The sequence below is a fragment of the Prunus mume genome, linkage group LG4 (genome assembly GCF_029339155.1).
Source record: "Prunus mume cultivar Tortuosa linkage group LG4, ASM2933915v1, whole genome shotgun sequence".
In the NCBI taxonomy this organism is placed as follows: Eukaryota; Viridiplantae; Streptophyta; class Magnoliopsida; order Rosales; family Rosaceae; genus Prunus; species Prunus mume.
Window position 1 is genome coordinate 14,104,627 of NC_142701.1, and position 20,438 is coordinate 14,125,064.

General features: G+C 38.3%; 4 protein-coding genes and 1 long non-coding RNA gene across 12 annotated transcripts; 4 read left to right on the forward strand and 1 right to left on the reverse strand.

The window, feature by feature from the left end:
* Positions 1-2,502: 2,502 nt before the first annotated feature.
* On the forward strand, positions 2,503-7,268 carry LOC103327545 (muscle M-line assembly protein). 4 transcript variants are annotated; one of them, XM_089050068.1, is made up of 7 exons: positions 2,503-2,765; positions 3,315-3,749; positions 3,840-3,892; positions 4,566-4,603; positions 4,819-5,137; positions 5,588-5,889; positions 6,133-7,268. In XM_089050068.1, exons 1-7 carry the CDS (start codon positions 2,753-2,755, stop codon positions 6,932-6,934), a joined length of 1,962 nt encoding a protein of 653 aa, XP_088906194.1. In that variant the 5' UTR covers positions 2,503-2,752; the 3' UTR covers positions 6,935-7,268. The 4 variants fall into 4 exon arrangements, with proteins under 4 accessions (XP_088906194.1, XP_088906193.1, XP_008228097.2 ...); XM_089050067.1 differs by having other exon boundaries at positions 3,318-3,749; positions 4,819-5,152; XM_008229875.3 differs by having other exon boundaries at positions 3,318-3,749.
* Positions 7,269-7,478: 210 nt separating this feature from the next.
* LOC148917961 (uncharacterized) lies at positions 7,479-7,973 on the reverse strand. The gene is made up of 2 exons (XR_016125998.1): positions 7,843-7,973; positions 7,479-7,715 (listed from the first exon to the last, which is right to left on the reverse strand). It is a non-coding gene; the product is annotated as an uncharacterized LOC148917961 (long non-coding RNA).
* Positions 7,974-8,802: 829 nt separating this feature from the next.
* Positions 8,803-11,467, forward strand: LOC103327543 (O-fucosyltransferase family protein). The gene is made up of 3 exons (XM_016794022.2): positions 8,803-10,325; positions 10,762-11,011; positions 11,132-11,467. The coding sequence occupies exons 1-3, from the start codon at positions 9,022-9,024 to the stop codon at positions 11,306-11,308; spliced, it is 1,731 nt and encodes a 576-aa protein (XP_016649508.2). The 5' UTR covers positions 8,803-9,021; the 3' UTR covers positions 11,309-11,467.
* A 969-nt stretch (positions 11,468-12,436) lies between these two features.
* LOC103327542 (K+-H+ exchange-like protein) lies at positions 12,437-16,513 on the forward strand. 5 transcript variants are annotated; one of them, XM_089051376.1, is made up of 9 exons: positions 12,437-12,554; positions 12,992-13,272; positions 13,380-13,444; positions 13,551-13,649; positions 14,200-14,247; positions 14,853-14,922; positions 15,080-15,151; positions 15,356-15,478; positions 16,220-16,513. In XM_089051376.1, the coding sequence occupies exons 2-9, from the start codon at positions 13,063-13,065 to the stop codon at positions 16,361-16,363; spliced, it is 831 nt and encodes a 276-aa protein (XP_088907502.1). In that variant the 5' UTR covers positions 12,437-12,554; positions 12,992-13,062; the 3' UTR covers positions 16,364-16,513. The 5 variants fall into 5 exon arrangements, with proteins under 5 accessions (XP_088907502.1, XP_088907504.1, XP_088907503.1 ...); XM_008229874.3 differs by having other exon boundaries at positions 12,440-13,272; XM_089051379.1 differs by lacking the exon at positions 12,992-13,272 and having other exon boundaries at positions 12,464-12,554.
* An 840-nt stretch (positions 16,514-17,353) lies between these two features.
* On the forward strand, positions 17,354-20,413 carry RPT1A (regulatory particle triple-A 1A). The gene is made up of 10 exons (XM_008229873.3): positions 17,354-17,467; positions 17,647-17,728; positions 17,832-17,923; positions 18,015-18,092; positions 18,231-18,292; positions 18,722-18,866; positions 19,005-19,223; positions 19,329-19,510; positions 19,625-19,800; positions 20,073-20,413. Exons 1-10 carry the CDS (start codon positions 17,384-17,386, stop codon positions 20,228-20,230), a joined length of 1,278 nt encoding a protein of 425 aa, XP_008228095.1. The 5' UTR covers positions 17,354-17,383; the 3' UTR covers positions 20,231-20,413.
* Positions 20,414-20,438: the final 25 nt, after the last annotated feature.

Sequence of the window (20,438 nt, forward strand, 5' to 3'; positions counted from 1 at the left end):
GCCTAAACCCTAACCCGAAAAGCTAGCTGATTATCAACTGCTTTTGATCTTAGAGTCAAATTTTATTTTTATTTTTGACTTTCTTCCTGTATTTTCTCTTCAAAAAGATCCTCAATCTTTTCGTCCTAGGTGGGCTTTCATTTTTCAGAAATGTACTAGTGGCAAGAGAGCAACTCACACATTGTTTTCAAGTCAATTTGCAGGATGCAGTTTAGCTTTCCAGGCTGTGGCTTAATATATGATTTCAGGTCTCTCATATATATATATATATATATATATATTTATGTGCTTTGTTTATAACAACACATAAGTCAATTAATCTTGCACTCGTGCATGTCACAAAGTGATGTGAAATATCCAAGTGGAAGTTCCCTATATTTAATCGAATCATTTACTCATTGTTCCGATCTTTGTTGTCAAGAATTTCTCGGTGTGATCGCTTGACACAAAAATTTCCTCTAATAAACTCGAAACTTAAAAAAAAAAAAAAAAAAAATCTTTCAAACCCCAAAACAAAATAATTTTATACATAAGCACAATCTCTGGCCACCGAAAATGAAAAATGGAAGCCCTAAACTCTAGCTCGTACCATTTGCCATAATTTTGGGCTTTAATTTTCATTTGGAATACAATAATGGTCATCACTTCCGTGAGAAACTAATTAATATACTTGGACATAATGATTGATTCTGAAATGATTTTTCTTGCTCATTAATTATAGCCATTCATGCCATTAAAGCAGAAACACACAGAGGAATGAGTACCAGATTGATAACTTTGTCTGTTAACAAAGTACCTAAAAGAATACCGAGTGAGGAATATATAGCCATAGCTTCTACTGCCATGCCAGCATATCACCGGGCCGCAAGGCTTTCAAATAAAGCTTGAGGGCCCTACGGATGAAATTTCAAGAGCTATTGCTAGCATATAAGAAGCAGCCTCAAATACGAAAACACTATTTGGAGAAAAATTTCAGGATCAGGCACGTGAAAATCGTTTTACAAAATAGTGTACAACTTTTTCTTTTTAGCTTTTGTATATTGTAAATCCAGTTATAGTCCTGAGATGTCATTTTGTTTGCCCCATTCAGCAACCAGATCTCATTGTTGACTTATGTGTCTTGTTAGAGAAAAAGAATCAGAGATACGGAACTCAAAAGTTGTACAGATTTGAGTCTTGACACAGTCGGCGAATTGAGTTACTAATTGAGTAATGTTGTAGGAACTTTATACATACGAGGAGTGGAAGAATCGGATACATGACTTCAAGTGTAAGAATAAATGCTCTTAACGACTTAAGCTATAAATCTGTTACGAATACTGGCAAATAAGGAGCCACACCCAGCATGGTTAATCTTTTAACTTTCTTTACTGTTGCTTTTGAGGGGAAGTTTGGAATAGCATTTGTGCTCAAGAATGCTGAAGTTGACTTTTGACTTTTTTGGGTAGAGGGATAGAGAGGAGGATTTCCAGAAGGAGAGGCTGCGTTGGAAATAAGTTAGATGGTCAATAATTCTTTGGAGGTGGATAGTATCTGTCTGTTTATCCTCAAAATGAATGTAGCCATCAGAAAGTTAATTACAACTTAGTCCTCGAATTGAAGCATAAGAAAACATATGACTAAAATCCAAAATGCATATGTGGGAAGAAAAGAAAAAAAAGCTCAACTTGTTGAAAGAAAACTTGGGTTCGTAGAACACAAGTAACCAAAGTGAGGAGACCGTGATGGCGGCCAACCAACCAACCAACCAACCAACCGTTCATTCAAACATTTGAAGTCTTTGTTTCACCACGCTTATAATACAATACACATGCAATAATCCTAAATGATCCTTTTGTTGTATGCTGTTCAAATATGTGACTTGTTGCTTAAACATTCATGTGATGCTAAATTTTCCCATTAGTAGCCCGTGATGCAAAGAATCTTGGTGGAGTAGTAGGACTAGTCAAAGATGAACAGGTATGATAGAACAATCTCAAAACCTTTCATTCATCTCTGGAAGTTTTACAATAATGGTTGATGATGTTGCCTTTGCGCCTTCGGTATATGTTCTAAGATTTTAGAGCCTTAAACTGGACTTGCGCTTCGAAAAATTATTTATTGCATCTGATATACAATGCAACATGCCGATGTGGTGTTATTAATTTACTTAAATTATAACATATGTACATTTGTTAATACTAGACTCCAAAGCTGTCTTTGCCCATGGCCAACTTGAGTAGATTAGTTAATAATACCACATTTGCATGCCGCATGGTGTTACGGTCACACACCCCAAATTTATTTATTTATTTATTTTTCTGTACAACAATCTAATTCCATGCTGAACAAAAATAGGATAGGGCTCTAGCAATTCAGTCAATCAAATGGGCTAGAACTACAAGCCCACTTTTGGATACAAACCGGCTACAAACTACAAGCCCACACAAAAATATGAGAAGCGAAGGCCAACAATCCACACAGGCAGCGCCGCAAATATCAAATATCGAATGGGCTGCGGTTGATTTTGAGCTCATTCGTTATCCATCTCCTGCAACTAGTATCCGACATCTTTGTGTGCCTCTCTGTGTGGCTCTCGCAGTTACAGAGTCTCTGTCTCTCCTTCCCAATACCCATAACCTCAATCCACACCTCTGAGTTTTCTTCTTTTGCTCTCTGGTTTTCTCGTTGAGTGAAACGTCCTGAAATGCTGCGTGTGCTCTCTGTTTCTACTGAGCTGTTGTTGAGTTTGGAATTGGCTGAATGAGCTCCCATGCCTTCACTTGGTACTCAAATTCACTCTCTTTCTTTGCTTATTTTTTGGTTTTTAAATATGTTTGCTTATAGTTTTAGAAACCCATTGTGTTGAATTGAGTGAGCTCCTTATAACTTAATCAATGTGTGGTGAAAAATGACTTCCCCATGTCACTGAATGCATCTCCAAGGCATGTGCTGTAGTTAACTTGTGATGTTACTTGAATGAACTGCCTAAAAACCCTTACTGTTTGGCAAGAGACATTTTATCTCTGTGTGTGTGTGTGTGTGTGAATGAACTGCCTAAAAACCCTTACTGTTTGGCAAGAGACATTTTATCTCTGTGTGTGTGTGTGTGTGTAAATGTTCAGTTGTCAAAGGATTGATTTTTATGCAAAGATTCTTGCCTGATATGTTTGGATGTTAGTTTCAAGAATTGCTCGACAACCCTTTGTTAAAGAATTTGGATTGTGTGTGTAAATTGTTCAATTGTCAAAGGTCTGATTTTTATACAAAGAAAGATATCTGGCTGATATTTGTTGAGCAATTGAGGGTATCTGTTATATTCCTGTATTTGTTAGCAGAGATTGCTATTGCTCAGCCTGCGTTCCAAAATCATCTGGGTACACTGAGGGCTCAAACCCCTCTTCATGGTAAAGTAATTTCAAGTCCATTCACCTTTGGAAGTGACAAGAAACTGTCCTCTGCTTGGAAATCTTCTCACATACCTAAAAAGTTGAACTTCAACTTGGGGCACATCAACATCCCAAAGGGTAGTCTTCTCATTAAGGCAGTTGCTACTCTTGAGTCCAAAAGTTCAGTTCAGAATGAGGATGCACACATGGGTTACAACAATTCACAGCTCGGCACGGATTCAAGTCCCTGGACAGTTGAACCCGAATCCTCAAGCGAAGATTCTGCAGAATTGGATGAGAGGGAGAGGTTAAGGCGAATGAGGATTTCTAAAGCAAATAAAGGGAACACGCCATGGAACAAAGGCAGGAAGCACAGTCCTGGTAATGATATGCTCATCCAATCTTCCTTTTGTGTTAATTTTCTATATTTCTATGATTACCATACTCTAATTATTAGTACAAATATTGCAGAAACCCTTCAGCTGATTAGAGAGAGAACAAGGCTTGCAATGCAGGATCCTAAGGTGATGTCATGTAAGAATAATTTATATGTTCTCTTAGAATGATCTTTAATACCTTTGGAATAAAATTTATATTAGAGCAGCTAGAGCTACATTCCAAACTTTGGAATTCACTCTCTGATAAAACTTATTTGGCGTATAAACTTAGATGATCTACTTAGTATTGAGATATGTACAGAGGTCCCTTGTCTTTATACAATTCAGCCAGTGCAATATAGCTACAAAGTTGATTAAGACAATATATGCAAAAATCTTTCCCATTCTAGTTGGTTCCAAGGAAAATTAGCCATTTGCATATGTAGGTTTTATTGAATTTTCACACAACCTATGGCTAAGGCGCATCTCTTGAGCTTCTTCCTAATTCTTCTCGATTTACTGCTGATCTTACTATTTTATGGATGATGGCATCTCATAATACTGTCAAGTAGTTAAATCTGATAACTCTTTCCCGAGTATATAAATATCTTGCAGCTCTTCTGCTTTCAAAATGGCCAGGTTACTTAGTTGTCCCATGCAGATACTAATTGTCTTGCTGGTTGAACGATCACTTGCTAATGCTGGTCCTGGTACCTAATTTGATGCACATACTAGTAAATTTGTAGCCAATCCAAGGGACATAATCTCATTTGAAAAACTTCAAAGTTGTTTACTCTACTGACAATATTTGGCTATGCAGGTCAAAATGAAGTTGGTGAACCTTGGACATGCTCAAAGGTGGGTATTGCATTGTTCTGTTTATATAGACTAAGTACTGTTTACCACTACCATCTTTGTCATCCAATTTCCTAGCATTTAAGAGTCCCAACTTTATTCATAAGTTGGCTTCTTTTTCAGTCTTCTACATTTTCAACTAGAAGACTGAGATTGTAAGTTTCCGTTACTTTTCCTTGTATCCATTACAAACATCTTTTCTTTTATTGATCATATAGTAAAGAGACAAGAGTTAAAATTGGGCTTGGAGTGCGAATCGGGTGGCAAAGGCGGCGTGAGAAGCTATCATTGCAGGAAAATTGCTGCTTTGAATGGCAGAACTTAATTGCTGCAGCCTCTAGACAAGGCTATGACGGCGAGGAGGAACTGCAATGGGATTCCTACAAGATCTTCGATGAACGGCTTAAAGAGGAGTATGTAGAGAGTGTTGAACAAAGGAAGATAATGCGTAGGCCAAAAGGAAGCAAGAGAGCACCCAAGTCTCTTGAGCAAAGGAGGAAGATTTCACAAGCAATCTCTGCAAAATGGAATGATCCTGTAAGTGCAAATATGGTAATCTTGGAGGGGTCTTATTGGTATCAATTACATCGTCCTCTTTGGTTCCAATAAAGTTTTATTGCCATCTAACTTCTTTCAAGAACATTCCATTATTCCATTACAAGCTTCCTTTCCAACTGTATTTCGGACTCTTGTCAATTCCAAAAACGATTTGGTTCATATCTTCTTTGCTACTACACCGCCATCCTACAAGCACCTCTTTCTCGCTGTCACCCCTTGGTTCCCTTGTGAATAATTGGGAGTCAAAGATTAATCGTGGTGACTCTAGTGTAGGTTACTCAACTGAATTTTCCATTCCCATCAAGAGAGTCAATTTTAATGCTATTCATGGTATACATGAGTGCGTAGATGATCTTTTTTAATACATGTTTAGTACTATAATAGCAGGGGCCTGAACCTTGATTTCTTTAAATTGTATTTCTATATCAGGATTATCGGGATCGTGTTTGCTCTGCCTTGGCTAAATATTACGACTCATCATATGGAGCAGAAAGAAAGCCAAGGAAGAAGCCAAGTAGTACTACACAGTCCACAAGAAGGAGCCCTGCAAAGAAAAAAGTTAGTGAGGAAGGTGACATTAAAATCCAAAATCAACGACTGAGGTTGAGGAGAAGTAAAGCACCCATGTTTAAGGATCCTCTGACAAGTTATAAGATGGAGATGATAAAAAATATCAGAGCACAAAGAGCAGCTGCTGAAAACAAAAAAACTGAAGCCATAGAAAGAGCTAGGTAAGCTTATCTGGTGTACTGATTGGTTTGAAAATTCTGTGAGCTAATAAAATGGAAATCACTAGCCTTCAAAATCAGGTCATTGAGAACAAGCCTTTTCTTGCTGTCTAGATGACCCAGTGCCTTTGCCAGTAATATTTAAGCCTAGACTCCTCACTTTTGCAGAATGTCGTGAACTTGTAAAAAGCATCTTATCTCTCCTTGTTTTGATTGCCGTTTAATCTCTGTTGTGACATTCTGCAGGTTATTGATTGCTGAAGCTGAGAAGGCAGCCATGGCCCTTGAGGTTGCTGCAACAAAGAGCCCTGTTGCTCGAGCTTCTCTCATTGAAACCCGACAGCTTATAGCTGAGGCAATTCAATTTATTGAATCTATAGAGACAGCACCGATTTCTTCCCATGAGAATGAAGATTCTTTAGTTGCATCAAATCAAGTGATTAGTCAGGATGAGAAGGAAACATATACTGGGATTGGGGGTCTGACTGAAGCTGAGAATCGAAGGGTAAATGGCACCCAAACATTTTCTTCCCAAGAGAATGAAGACCCGTTATTTGCATCACATGAAGACCCTTTACTTGCATCAAATGAAGACCCTTTATTTGCATCAAACAAAGCGATTAACTGTGAGAAGGAACCACGTACTGTGATTGCCAGTCCGGCTGAATTGGGGAATGTAAAGGTAAATGGCACCAAAATCTTATCATCAAGTAAGGACGAGGACTCTGGCTTTGGCAAGTTCACCTTGGAGGACATGCTAAATGGTGAAGAGGACCTTCCCCCATTGCAGGATATGCTAAATAGTGAAGGGGACCTTCCCCCAGTGAGCCCCAGTGGCTATGGTTTGCCTCCATTTAGTTTTTCGGATCTAATAAAGCAATCGGATCATGACCAGTTAGCACCAAATGGGAACAGTGAAAACAACATGGAGCTTCAACTCAATGGTACAAAAGTTCAATCCCAAGAAGAGGAAACGCCTTCTAAATCAGCTACTGCAGCTAAAAAGTGGGTTCGGGGAAGGCTCGTTGAAGTAGGAGAAGAAGCTTAGTGCAGGTATAGGCAACACCCACAAACTGTGGTGCAACTTTTCTTCTTCAAGAATCTCAACTTTTGAGCTCAATGAGGCATGTCTTGATCACATCTGCTTCTACCAAGCAACAATTGCTCTCTTCATTTGTCAAGGTGGCTTGTCAAGGTGGCTATTGTTGTTCTCACGTAGAGTTCATACTTATTTGTCGACCATGATTGTTATATATGATGCTGATAGTAGAGTTAAGAGTTTCTTTGGCCTCCCATCTACATTCTCTCGGTACCAACAAAGAATTGCATCTGTAATCTTATTTGATACTGAATGTAGATTAAATTTATACATTTTTACTAAACTGTCTGTAATATGGTGCATTTTAATACGGTCACGCAATATAACTTAATCTATGATACGATATGATACGATATTGTAACACATGAACGGCCGTACAGTAATACGATACGATAATTTCTCCTCCTCCTTTTACCAAACTGTGAATGGCTCATGTTGTGAAGCAAAACATGCACGTGCACTAATCTTGACATTATTTGTAACAGTGCTGAAATCATTTTGACAACAAGTTCTTTAGCAACATTAAATTACAGCTTTAGATCCATACGACATACAACATACGACATGACTCAATGAACGTGATTCTGATGGTAAACTAAGTAGCACTTTCAGGAGGACAGGTGTCAATATCAGAGCGCTTGAGTTGAGAGTCCACAACCTTCTCCACCTCTTGCCTCTTCTTCTCTTTCTCCTCTTTCCCTCTCTCTATCACTTTCTCCACTTCCTCCTCCTACAGAAACGCAAAGAAACCCCATGAAAGATCAAAGATTGGAGGCTGCCAAAACATTCAGAGCTTCTTTCCTGCGATAGAAAATGCATGAAATGAAACAAAAAGGAAACAAAATATATAGCGTTACGTCGACGACGCGAGGGATAGGCAGCCTTTGTCCGTGAACAGCAGCCCGGTTGGGAGATTTGACTGTTGTCATAAAACGCCACAGCAGCTCTGGCTTCTTTATTGCCAAGTTTCTAACTACTACAAGTAGTCTTCCCTGCATTTTCTATCAGTCCCGCTGCCTTTTCCGTTGCCAATCTTCCTTGTCTGTTTTTGACTGACAATATAATTCTAAGAAATGCCAAATATGATGGTTCAAGAGAGACACGAAGTCTTCTAACTCATCTCGTCCGTATGGACTGCCACGTGTCTTCTCAATGACATGTGTCATGTCACTCTGTTTTCTAAAAGTAAAGAAAATGCTAGAGGTAACATATTTCCTTTCCTGATCCCACTAGAAATGATCTGAATGATGTTTATCCCGCTTCTTGATCCTACTAGAATTATGTGATTATAATGTGTTTGTCACGCTTCCTAATCCCTCCACTAGATATTATAGTATGATTTTTCTATATAACGCAATATAGAAATATAAAAAAGAGAAAATAGAACACAAGACTTCTAATCAGAATTAAAATGTCAATAGATCTAGTTTAGTGAAAAAGAATCTTGACTTACATATTAGTATTATCAAATTTGAATCATCACGACACTATAATATTGTGTGTATTTGAACATTACCGTAAATATATCTTCAAACATAACTTTGTGTTTGCGTGAGTCGAATTTGAGAAATTTTCCAATAAGAAAATATAACTCGTACTATGCCAATCATATGATTAAACTTTCAAAAAAAACTTCGATGAGTGGCTCCAACAAACCTTTATTTTGTCTGTCTCCCTAAAATCGTTGGGCTTGTTGAATGGGCTGCGAGACCAAAACCAGACCAAACCAACAACCATGCATGGTGGGCTGGTAGGTTGTCATTTTCAACCACCGACACCTCCATTTACAGCAGCTCTGTCCACATTCCTTCCTGATTGGTCTTTCCTGCATTTCATTCATTCCACCAAAATCCTTCTCTCATCTCCTCTCTTTCTCTCCCTCCCTCCCCACTCCCTCCCTCCCTCAGAGTCTCAGACAGACAACAGCAGAAGCTAAAACAAGAAAGCACTTTTTCCAACTACTACTTCTTCAGCCTGACACCAACATTTCCAAATTGGGCTCAACTGAAAAGCCAGAATCCAAATAACCCAGAAAAATGGAGAGGCCAACTTCGTCGTCCTCCTCGGACGACGACGACGATCGCCAAAACCTAATCGAACAAAACGACAGGAAGCTCCCGACCCCTCGATCCACCACCACCGCCTTCCACATCGCCGACGACGATATCGACGACCTCAACCACCGGCACAATCAGCAATTACGACGTCGTTTCACCTCCCTCAAGCTAAACGACCTCTTCAACAAGCGATCGTTTGTCCTCTTCGCCATATTCGTCCCTCTATTCGTCCTCATCCTCTTCTTCACCACCGACATCAAAGCCCTCCTCTTCTCCACTAGCGTCTCGGCCTCTCCCTTCGGTTCCGTCTCCGATAAGCTCCGCGAATCCGAGCTTCGCGCTCTCTACTTGCTCAAACAGCAGCAGCTTGGTCTCTTCAATCTCTGGAACCAAACACTCCCCAATCCCAACTCCACTTCCAATCAATCCAATTCCCCCCAAATCCCACTCCTCGAGGATTTCAAATCCGCGGTCCTTCGTCAGATTTCAATCAACAAAGACATCCAGCAAGTCCTCTTATCGTCCCACCGCTCCGGAAACTACACGGAATCGGATTTTCGGGATTTCGGGGATTTCGAAAACCCGAGTCTCGGCTATCGGTGTGGGATTTTGGACCAGAAATTCTCACAAAGAAGAACAATTGAGTGGAAGCCCAATGCAAGTAAGTACCTTTTCGCCATTTGTGTTTCGGGCCAAATGTCGAACCATTTGATCTGCTTGGAGAAGCACATGTTCTTCGCGGCATTGCTGAACCGGGTTCTGGTGATTCCCAGTGCCAAAGTGGATTACCAGTACAGTAGGGTATTGGACATTGAGCACATTAACAAGTGCTTGGGAAGAAAGGTTGTGGTTACGTTCGAGGAATTGGCCGAGGCGAAGAAGAACCACGTTCACATTGATAAGTTTATATGCTATTTTTCGCATCCTACACCTTGTTATGTGGATGAGGAGCATCTTAAGAAGTTGAAGGGGTCCGGGGTTTCGTTGAGTAAGCTTGTGCCTGCTTGGGTTGAAGATGTGAAGAAGCCGAGCAAAAGGACTGTGCAAGATGTTCAGTCGAAATTTTCGACTTCTGATGATGTTATTGCTATTGGGGATGTCTTCTTTGCTGATTTAGAGCAAGACTGGGTGATGCAGCCTCGTGGTCCTCTTGCGCACAAATGCAAGACTCTGATTGAACCAAGCCGGCTTATAATGCTTACTGCCCAGCGTTTCATTCAGACATTCCTTGGCAAGAACTTCATAGCTCTTCATTTTCGGCGACATGGGTTTTTGAAGTTCTGGTACACTTTTTCTTGCCTTGCATTGCCCTTTTTATTACTTTGCCCATTTGGGTTTTCTTATTTAATTTCGAAGTATGTTTAGCTATTGCACTTGATTGTTCTTTACGACAGAATATAGATAGAGTTAGAGTACATTTGTAAAGGCACAGAGCAACAAGCTCCCAACTCTAAATATTGTGATTTCAAGGGAACAAAAAATGCAGAAACATTGGGTAGCAGCACTGCTTACCTGACTTCATGTTGGAACAATTGATCTATTATGGCTTTGGTTGTCACTGGATAATTTAGAGTGTGATGTCAAAGCATCAGTATATACTCCAATTATGCTGTGCTTTTTACAAATTAGATTGTGGGTCTTCTGGCACTGTGTATGCTATTAGCATTTTCAATTTGCATCTATCTTACAGCACTTCTAAAATGTTTGCTTATCTTACAGCAATAATAAACAGCGAAGTTGCTTTTACCCCATTCCCCAAGCTGCGGATTGCATAACTCGGGTGGCTGAAAGGGCCAATGCACCAGTCGTATATCTTTCGACCGATGCGGCTGAGAGTGAAACTGGTTTGCTGCAATCACTAGTTGTGGTGAATGGAAAAGCTGTGCCACTTGTTAAACGACCTGCACGAAATTCAGCCGAAAAATGGGATGCTTTGTTATACAGACATGGAATGGAGGGGGACGGTCAGGTAGATTGTGCTACCATTTTAACATTCTATGACCGCATGAGGGTGTGTTGGTTAGTAGACAGAACATCAAAGTTGTTGCATGATATCCATATAATTTATATGCCTTTGTTATGCTTGTAGGTAGAAGCTATGCTGGATAAGACGATATGTGCCATGTCAAGTGTCTTCATTGGAGCATCTGGATCCACTTTCACAGAGGATATCTTGAGGCTCCGAAAGGACTGGGGATCAGCTTCGTTGTGTGATGAGTACCTCTGCCAAGGTGAAGACCCAAACTTCGTAGCGGAGAATGAATGAAGAAATAGTATGTTCAATATTCGGTCATTGCTATTCTTTGTGGTTGAACCTGCTTCTGTTGTATGCCCTTCTAATTAGTGGTAGGTTTACCCCGAAATTTATTGACATGTATAGTGTATGATAGCGTCTGCATTTCGAAAATGAGATTTGTTTTGCGTATCTCTTTTTCCTTTTCTTTTTTTGCATAATGATAAAATGACTAGATGTGATGCTTATGGTGTCATTCCTAGAGTATATATATGAGTTCTCTTTGGCATTTTTCCCATAGGATGGATCATGTAAGTATGGTGTGTTGACTTGGTCTTATTAAGCACACAAGACTTTTGGTGCTGAAAAGAGAAGCTTACATGATCAATTGCTAAAGGTTTCTATATTTTTCAGAATTTTATTGGATTGGATCATGCCTACGATAAACCGCACCATTTATTCGATGTTTACGTAAGATGCTTGCGTTTCAATCACTAATATTTAAGAAAAGGCATGCACCATCTGCTGCCGTTTTGGCAACTCAAAAGATTTCCTTTTGGTTCGTCCTCCTGATGCTCAAAATTACTTTCGAGAGGTCTGGATTAACGTACAAGTTTAAGTCGTCATCATTTACTAAGCTGTGATTAGTGCCCCAAAGAAGAATGAAAGTATCAACTTGAGATAAAACAAAATTAATACACCGGAATTAGAATTAGAATCAGAATCAGAATCAGTTGTCAAATTGGAAAGGAAAACATCACTTGCCAAGCCTAGTAAAAGCAAAGCGGAGAAATAGAAAAGGTGCGACATAATAGTTCGATAGTGGAGAAATAGAAAAGGTGCAACATAATAGTTCGATAGTGTTACCAATTCATTCATTTAAAAAAAAAAAAGTTTTGCACAATTACGTAGTGTTACCAATCGATTCGTATTAAAAAGACAGTTATATAGTGTTATCGATGGATTGATGTTAAAAATAAAAAGCTTGCATGTTAAAACATGTGGATTAATACCCTTCCGACTAAACCATTTTCTCATCTAGTGGGTAGGATCAAGTTTCAACTAACGGGAGGGCAATGGGCCAAATAACTAAATCCCATTCCACTTGCGAGGATTGTGCCACGTGGAGACTCTACAAGAGAAGAGCTGAGTCACCCTCCATTCGATTCGCCTTCACAATCACAAAAAACACAACACAACACACCATGACATGACGCCGCCTCTCCTCTTCCTCTTCCTCTTCCCCTTCCTCTTCCGTCTACGATCCCTTCTGTAACTGGTACCTTCCTTCTTCTTGATGCTCGTCGCTTCTTAGCTGGTTGGTTTGGTTGTATTTTGGCTTTTCGTTTCATGCTTTGCTTTCCTCCTCCAGTTCTATCGAAACTTCAATCCCAAAACTCCCACATTCTCATTGCATCATCATATTCCTTTGATTTGTTGGATTTGATTTTTAATATTTTGTTTCTGTTCCTCCACTCCTTTGACGACGTCTAGGATTTTTTTTAAGGAAAAAAGAAAGCGTTTTTTTTTTCAAAGGTTTGAGAGTGGAGATTCAATGATTCTTCATCATCATTTTCTTCTTCGTCACAGACTTAGAATATACCAATTTCGTTGATTTTTTTTTTTTTAAATTAAAAACGAAAACCCAAAACAAAGATTCAATTTCTTTCTTTTTATTATTCTATTCATTTTTTGTTTGTTTTGTGTATCACGAAGAAAAAACCTATATAAGAAGTGGGTTGATAAGGGGCTAAGGTTCATAGTTGTTGTGGTGACAACTGGGAAGGATGAGAGCGAGAGTGATAGTGTTTCCTGTTAGAGGGAGGAACTGGTGCTTCAGCAGATCCATTGAGCCTCTGGTTTCAGACTCTGCCTCTCATATTCCTTCAACTTTCAAAGACCTCTGGAAAAAGCTCTCTTTCTCTTCCAATACCAATGCCAATGCCAACCCTTTTGCTGCCAACGCTGAGCTCCTCGTTGATTTTGTCTCTACCAAGGTCCATAGAAAAACCCGTTATTTCTAGCATTCACTGCTGCTGTATTTTCACTGGGGTTTTCTTATATCTATTTGGATATCATGGTTTTGTATTTTGTTTTTGAGTAGATGAACAATGCCTGGATGGGGCTGGAGAAGGCGCCTCAGGGAACTTTTAAAAACAAGCTTCATGGGTGAGTAGAACTGCAAGCTCACAGAACCTTGAGTGAATTTTGGAGTTTTCATATGCCTCACTAAAGTTTGGTGATATGAGTTTTAACTTGAGCAGTTATAATGTAGGTTGGGATTGAAGCTGTTAGCTCGCGTTAAGCCTTCTGAGATTTTCCTGAAATCAATCTCTAATGAGATAACGGGTGTTGAAGTTACATACCCTTCAAGGTTTCTTTCTGTTGCTTTCACTTACAAATTTGCTTCCTTCTTTTCTTTTTAAAAGCGCTATCTTTTCAACTTCTTCCACCATTTTTCTGCTGGGTTTGTATGAAGAACTACTTTGAAAAAACAACAGATAGTCACATATATAGAATAGCTCGCTTTTCATTCGTTTGCCATTTGGATGATAACTCCTTTTATTGTACAATGCAAAATGCTACAGCCCATGGTAGTGTGAGATTCGGTCTGCAACGAATTTGATAGAACTTCACAGAAATTATACGGTGCTTTATCTATTAGATGGGCTAATAGGAATATATAAAATAAAAAAATTAGCATATCAACTTATGAGCTATGCCCAATCACAACACTAAACAATGAAGACTTGGTAATTTTGAGTCAAAACAATTATTACTTCTTGTATTTCTCTCTGAAAAAGAATTTATTAGTGCAAAAAGAATGCTCAATATTCTAATTTTTATTTGCAATTTTTTTTCAGTGATTTGTATATTTCGTTTTTTATGTTTTGGTGTCCTAATCATATATTAGGGTTTTGCAGCTTAAATGCACGGCTTGTCCGTAGGAGGTTACGACATATAGCTATGAGGTATTCTTTTGCTTTCACATATGATAACTAGGGGTTTAGAGCCACATTTATTGATTGTATCACTTATTTTCTCTTTTTTCCTTTGTATTGAGCAAAAACCAAAATACCAAATCTATATAAACCTTACTGACGAATGGAGCCGCTCCTCGACCCAATTGAAATCAACGAGGCTCTTTCAGTCAATATTTATCGTTTATGACTCTTTAGATTGTATATCAATGCTGGACTACTTTCAAAATTTCTTATGACTTTACCTAGATTTAGAAGATTATGTGTAATTACAGTATTAATAAATTTGGGCGTTATTTTATCATGGGTCAAGGTACTTTTCTGACAGCTTCATGCATCAACAGTGGAGAGTAGGAGTGAAATTGATTGTAGGGAGTCTTAAGCTTTATGTATTGAGAATGATATCTAGATCCAAGACCCATGGAATTTCTGTCGATTGATGACCATTGTAACTTAATTGCCAAAAGCTCCTGTGGTACATTTGGTGTTTGTCGCTTGAAGGGCTATTGAAGATGGCATTAATTTCCATTGGATATATTATATTGACTTATGATGAGACCAAAATTTATTGATATGAAGTTTTATCTGATTATCAGGGGATCTATCATACACAAAAAGTACTTATATGGTTCGTTTACGTTGCTTCCTCTGACATCTGCATTTACTGTACGTATGTGTTAACTTGAGTTGTCAACTCTTATTTCACTGTGAATTTGTTCAGTCTGTTGATCCTTAAATGCTTTTGCACTTCGCAGTTTACATATCCTTTTGCCAGATCAACTAAATTCCCATTCTTACATGAGTTGTTTTTAATTCCATGCAGGTTTTGCCTTTGCCTAATATTCCCTTCTTTTGGTGTTTATTCCGTACTTACTCTCATTGGCGAGCTCTACAGGTGCATTGCATACACTCTTTTTAGAGATAAAAACTATTAGTAGCCTGATTTCTTTTGTAAAATAATTTAGAAAATTAGTTTAAAACTCTGCAGAATATTTTTTTTTTCCTGTTTCAATCCTGGTAGATCAATTATGTATTGCCTATTACAATATGTAGATATATCAATATTCTTTCTTGTTTTTTGTTCTTTTTTATGTTTAAGGGAAGTGTGAAGCTCCTTCAGCTAGTCTCAGATAGCCACGACACTCCCAATTCTACTATCGATGGAAATCAAACTGAGCACATTAAATCACACGGACGCAAAAAGATACATGATTCTCCATGGGTAAGTTATTTTATGATGTCCTGAAATTGGAGTTCACTGGGGTTTGATTTTCAATGGCCTGTGACAAGAGTCCTAGAAGAACCTTGTACTGGTAGATATTATTGCAGTTGTCTGGGTTCTATTGCATCCCTTGAAGTATTTAGTGTTAGATAAACCTAATTTCTGAGAACCTTCGTCACTTATGCACAATTGGGAGATCTATGGGGTTTCTGCGTCATCAATAAGCTAGGCATGACAAGAATACAACAAAATCTAGCACCGCAACGACAACAATGGGCTTCTTTCTTGGCCTCCTGCTCAGTTACCATCGCCAACATGCTCATGCATTGGGCTGACACTGTGCACACACAAGCGAGCTATTTGTGTTGTTGATAACAACTTAAGATATCTTCCTGTTTTCCATTAAGTTTTTAGCCTAGTAAGTTTTACTGTTGTTTTAATCTTCACTTGCGTCATCATCCTGTCCAATAGTTCATAATTTAATCACCATTTGCTTACTGTCTCAACCATTAATTGTTCAAAACTGTTGTTTCCCCTGCTTTCTTGAGATCTGACTAACTCTATATGGTTGCCCCGCCCTCCTTCCCCCATGACACAGATGCAAGCCTGTGCACGAGTACACAAAAACACCTTTTTTCTGCAAATGCTTATAATATTATCACATTGACTCCTGTCAAACATAGCATCATTCAATTTTCTCTCTTTTTATTAATTTATTTTTATGTTCCTCTATGTATTTAGGTTTTGCAGCCGTCTAAAAAACTTGAGGAACTTCTTCATCATGGAGATGAGCAAGACGGTCTGAAAAAACCTGCTATATTAGATATCTGCAAAACCTTTGAATTGAACGCTAATGATGTTCTGAAATACAGAGATTCAATGTAGTTACATATTTGTTTTCCATATGCAATGTAGCATCACATTCGCTAGCGAAAAGCAATTTCATCTTCAGTTTTTTTTCTTTATTTGTTGGAATAATTGGGCAATGCCAGTGGAAAATTTTGAGTTATGAGGACTGAGAATTTCTACTGTGAAGTTTACCTCTTCTAATGGTGCTTGGAAAAATGCACCAGATTATAAAGTTTACCTCTTCTACTGTGAATTTCTGTCTTGGCTTCCGACTCTGATTCTGCGTGGTTTACTAAAAGTCTGCGAAAATTTACATCTTTACTGATAGTATTATCTGCATATAGGAAGCAATTTGCAATTGGTTATTTTGTTTTGCAAATCACTACACAGCAAGCAACATTAACTGCAAATTCACTGATGGTGATTTAAATTCCGTTATTTAAAAATTCTAAACAATTTTCAAATCCTTTATCCAAAGGTAAACTATTTTCAGCTTCTGGATCAGAACCCAATTCCAAGCCGAAAATATTATTTAGTACCTTCAAGTCCCAACCTTACCCTATCTGGAAAAATGATACTTCCAAATGCGCACCCTGTAATTTGATGAATGCACCTAACATTCATTTTCTTTTTTTCAAAATACCCCCTAATTTATCCTTAAGCTTACAGATCAAATAACTTTTAAAAAAATCACTAAAATCAGGTGGATATTTCTATATGCAAAGCAAAGTACGTTTATGGTTAAATTAAGTAACTCAAAATCACCTTTATTTGGGAATTTTTTTTTTCAAAATATAACTACATTTTAAAGAAACCTATGTAAAATATTAAAATATAAATAATTAAAAATATAAATGAAACGAGCCTAATCCAACATAATACTTGCACGCGCACAACACGTGATCTAATTTTCCCTATATATTATAGAAGCAAAACGCAAAGCAGCGGCGTTGATTGGGACTTGCGAGAAGGTTAGGGGCATAGCTTGAACAAAAAGAAAGTCGATTGAGAGCAAAAAATCTAGTGCAAACTCCAATCTCTACTCTCTAGTCTCCAATGGCGCCAGAACCTGAAGACATCAAGGACGAGAAGAACCCTAGACCGCTTGACGAGGACGACATCGCCCTCCTCAAGACCTATGTGAGTTTTCAGCTCAATTTTTCACAAACCCTATTTTTCTCCCTATCAGTTTTCGATCTGTTCGTCTGTCTTTCATTTTCGCTTAATCTCAAATCCCCAATTTCATATATCGCGTCATGTTTCTCAGATTATTTTTATGATTAGTAAAAATGATAATAGGGATTTAATGGAATATGCAGGGGTTAGGGCCTTATTCAACACATATTAAGAAAGCCGAGAAGGAAGTCAAGGATTTGGCTAAGAAGGTCAATGATTTGTGTGGTATGTACATGCCCCTTTGCTCAATCTTGAGCCCAATTAAAAAAATTTCAGTATATGTGCTTAGCTTTGTAGATGGGCCAAGTTAAAGTTGATTGCTTTACAGGTATTAAGGAGTCTGATACTGGCTTAGCTGCACCCAGCCAGTGGGATCTTGTTTCTGACAAGCAAATGATGCAGGAGGAGCAGCCTCTTCAGGTTTGGTTTGGTTTGATTGCACACTCAACCATACAGTCACTGTTTTGTGTTATAATTTGATAATGAAGCATTGATTGATTTTGTGGGCCAGGTTGCAAGATGTACGAAGATAATCAATCCCAATTCTGAGGATGCTAAATACGTCATAAATGTTAAGCAAATTGCAAAGGTCTAGCCTCTCTCTTTTTTGTTTTCCTAAAACAGCTCCCTTTTTCTTCTTTAATTTCTCCATATGTTTCAGTCTTTTACTTTTTTGGTTCTCCTGCTCCATTCCTCATATCCTGTATCATTTCTGGAAAATTTGCAGTTTGTTGTTGGGCTGGGTGACAAGGTTTCTCCAACTGATATAGAAGAAGGCATGCGTGTGGGGTAGGCCCACCTATTCGTCAACTATGATAATTTTACAGATTTGTTAATCTTATTCAATTATTGGCATGAACATAGCTAGTTTAGGATGCATCACGTAAGGTTATGCTTGATTGTATTTGTTAAGTGACACGCCAAAGAATTGCTTAAAGAACTTGTGCAGTAGCGAAGTTTTTTTAATTAAAAAAATAGGAAAATTATTTATTACAGCACCTTTTCTGCATGCTCACATCTCAGCTCCTGCCTTATCACCATATTTTATGATGTTGTTCTTTAACATTCTATATTTGTTGTTGATGACTATGTTAGTTTTCTTAGAATTGGAGTTAGTGATGTATGCTCACATCTTTATCAAGTTTGTAGTGAATATGTTGGAGGCTTGTGTTTGTTTGCTACTATATTGTTGTTTGGTTAACTAGTTTGTCACTGCAGGGTTGACAGGAACAAGTATCAAATTCAGATTCCTTTGCCTCCAAAGATCGATCCAAGTGTGACCATGATGACGGTGGAAGAGAAGCCAGATGTAACATATAATGATGTTGGTGGATGCAAGGAGCAGATTGAAAAGATGCGAGAAGTGCGTGTAGCTTATTTAACTATCTTTCTTTCCACTGTTTGTTTGTTTTTTTATGTTTGACATGTATAAACATCTGTTATGTATGGTTTTAGGATAAAAACTTAACAGTGTGCATATATACTTGATTATCTGTCTTAGGTTGTGGAGCTGCCAATGCTTCACCCTGAGAAGTTTGTGAAGCTTGGAATTGATCCTCCAAAGGGTGTCCTCTGTTATGGTCCTCCGGGAACCGGTAAAACACTTCTAGCTAGGGCTGTCGCTAATAGAACTGATGCTTGCTTCATTCGTGTTATTGGGAGTGAGCTTGTTCAAAAATATGTTGGTGAGGGTGCTAGGATGGTTCGTGAGCTCTTTCAGGTGAGAAGTAGTTGAATGTTTAGCCTTATTGAATTAACTTGGAATTATTTTGAGTACTGTATTTATGTTACTTTATTTTATGACTAATTATGTAATATTTGGCAGATGGCACGCTCAAAAAAGGCCTGTATTGTCTTTTTCGATGAAGTTGATGCCATAGGAGGAGCTCGCTTTGATGATGGTGTGGGTGGAGACAATGAGGTTCAGCGTACAATGCTTGAAATTGTGAATCAACTTGATGGGTTTGATGCTCGTGGAAACATCAAAGTTTTAATGGCAACAAACAGGTCTGTTTATGTATTTCATTTTGTACTTTTAAGTGATTTTCATTTGCGTTCGTTTTGACTTTTAATTAACACCTGTCTGTTTATAATATGGTTTTTATTGGACCTGTTTTTCAGGCCCGACACACTAGACCCAGCACTGTTACGTCCAGGACGATTGGATCGTAAGGTTGAGTTTGGCCTCCCTGATTTGGAGAGTAGAACTCAGATATTTAAGATCCATACACGAACAATGAATTGTGAAAGAGATATTAGGTTCGAACTACTGGCTCGGCTCTGCCCAAATTCAACTGGTAAGGATGCTTGACAAACAGATTGTCATTATTACATAGTTCTATCTATTCTTATTGTTAATTTCATATGATGAGACATTTTGGTTACGATAAATCTAATATCGAGGGGATGTGGTCATTTGCATCTTATTCATTCCTTTTGTATGTTCCATGTGCAATATATATGGTTCTCCTGTTTGTGATCGGACCTGCTACATGCCTCCTATCTTGACTTGGCTTAATGTATTATTGGACTTCAATTTTGTTTTGTGACATGATCGTCTCTTTCTCAGGGGCTGATATAAGAAGCGTTTGCACTGAAGCTGGAATGTACGCCATCCGTGCACGAAGGAAGACGGTAACAGAGAAGGATTTCCTTGATGCTGTGAACAAAGTGATTAAGGGGTACCAGAAGTTCAGTGCAACACCGAAGTATATGGTTTACAACTGAGCCTAGATGTTCTATTCTGTTCCGAGAGGCCACCAACTTCTTCATATCTGTTGTTTGAATTGTATTATTGTGTTTAAACTTAGTTGTTCAGTTTATAAATCAGTTTATGATGGTGGTTCTGAACTTGGATCTGCTCCAACGAAAAACCAATCCAATTGCTTTATATACTCGTTTTTCTTGCCACTCCAGTTTCTAGACAATTTCATCT

What these genes read in the sequence shown, in the direction of transcription:
- LOC103327545 (XM_089050066.1), top strand. An exon ending in AGGCAGGAAGCACAGTCCTG is followed by an intron (nt 3,750 to 3,839) that starts GTAATGATATGC and finishes CAAATATTGCAG; the next exon opens with AAACCCTTCAGCTGATTAGA. An exon ending in TTGCAATGCAGGATCCTAAG is followed by an intron (nt 3,893 to 4,565) that starts GTGATGTCATGT and finishes TTGGCTATGCAG; the next exon opens with GTCAAAATGAAGTTGGTGAA.
- LOC103327543 (XM_016794022.2), top strand. Translation starts at nt 9,022, where the DNA reads ATGGAGAGGCCAACTTCGTCGTCCTCCTCGGACGACGACGACGATCGC. An exon ending in CATGGGTTTTTGAAGTTCTG is followed by an intron (nt 10,326 to 10,761) that starts GTACACTTTTTC and finishes CTTATCTTACAG; the next exon opens with CAATAATAAACAGCGAAGTT. An exon ending in GAATGGAGGGGGACGGTCAG is followed by an intron (nt 11,012 to 11,131) that starts GTAGATTGTGCT and finishes TTATGCTTGTAG; the next exon opens with GTAGAAGCTATGCTGGATAA.
- LOC103327542 (XM_089051376.1), top strand. Translation starts at nt 13,063, where the DNA reads ATGAGAGCGAGAGTGATAGTGTTTCCTGTTAGAGGGAGGAACTGGTGC. An exon ending in TTGATTTTGTCTCTACCAAG is followed by an intron (nt 13,273 to 13,379) that starts GTCCATAGAAAA and finishes GTTTTTGAGTAG; the next exon opens with ATGAACAATGCCTGGATGGG. An exon ending in CTCTGACATCTGCATTTACT is followed by an intron (nt 14,923 to 15,079) that starts GTACGTATGTGT and finishes AATTCCATGCAG; the next exon opens with GTTTTGCCTTTGCCTAATAT.
- RPT1A (XM_008229873.3), top strand. Translation starts at nt 17,384, where the DNA reads ATGGCGCCAGAACCTGAAGACATCAAGGACGAGAAGAACCCTAGACCG. An exon ending in GTTTTAATGGCAACAAACAG is followed by an intron (nt 19,511 to 19,624) that starts GTCTGTTTATGT and finishes CCTGTTTTTCAG; the next exon opens with GCCCGACACACTAGACCCAG. An exon ending in GCTCTGCCCAAATTCAACTG is followed by an intron (nt 19,801 to 20,072) that starts GTAAGGATGCTT and finishes TCTCTTTCTCAG; the next exon opens with GGGCTGATATAAGAAGCGTT.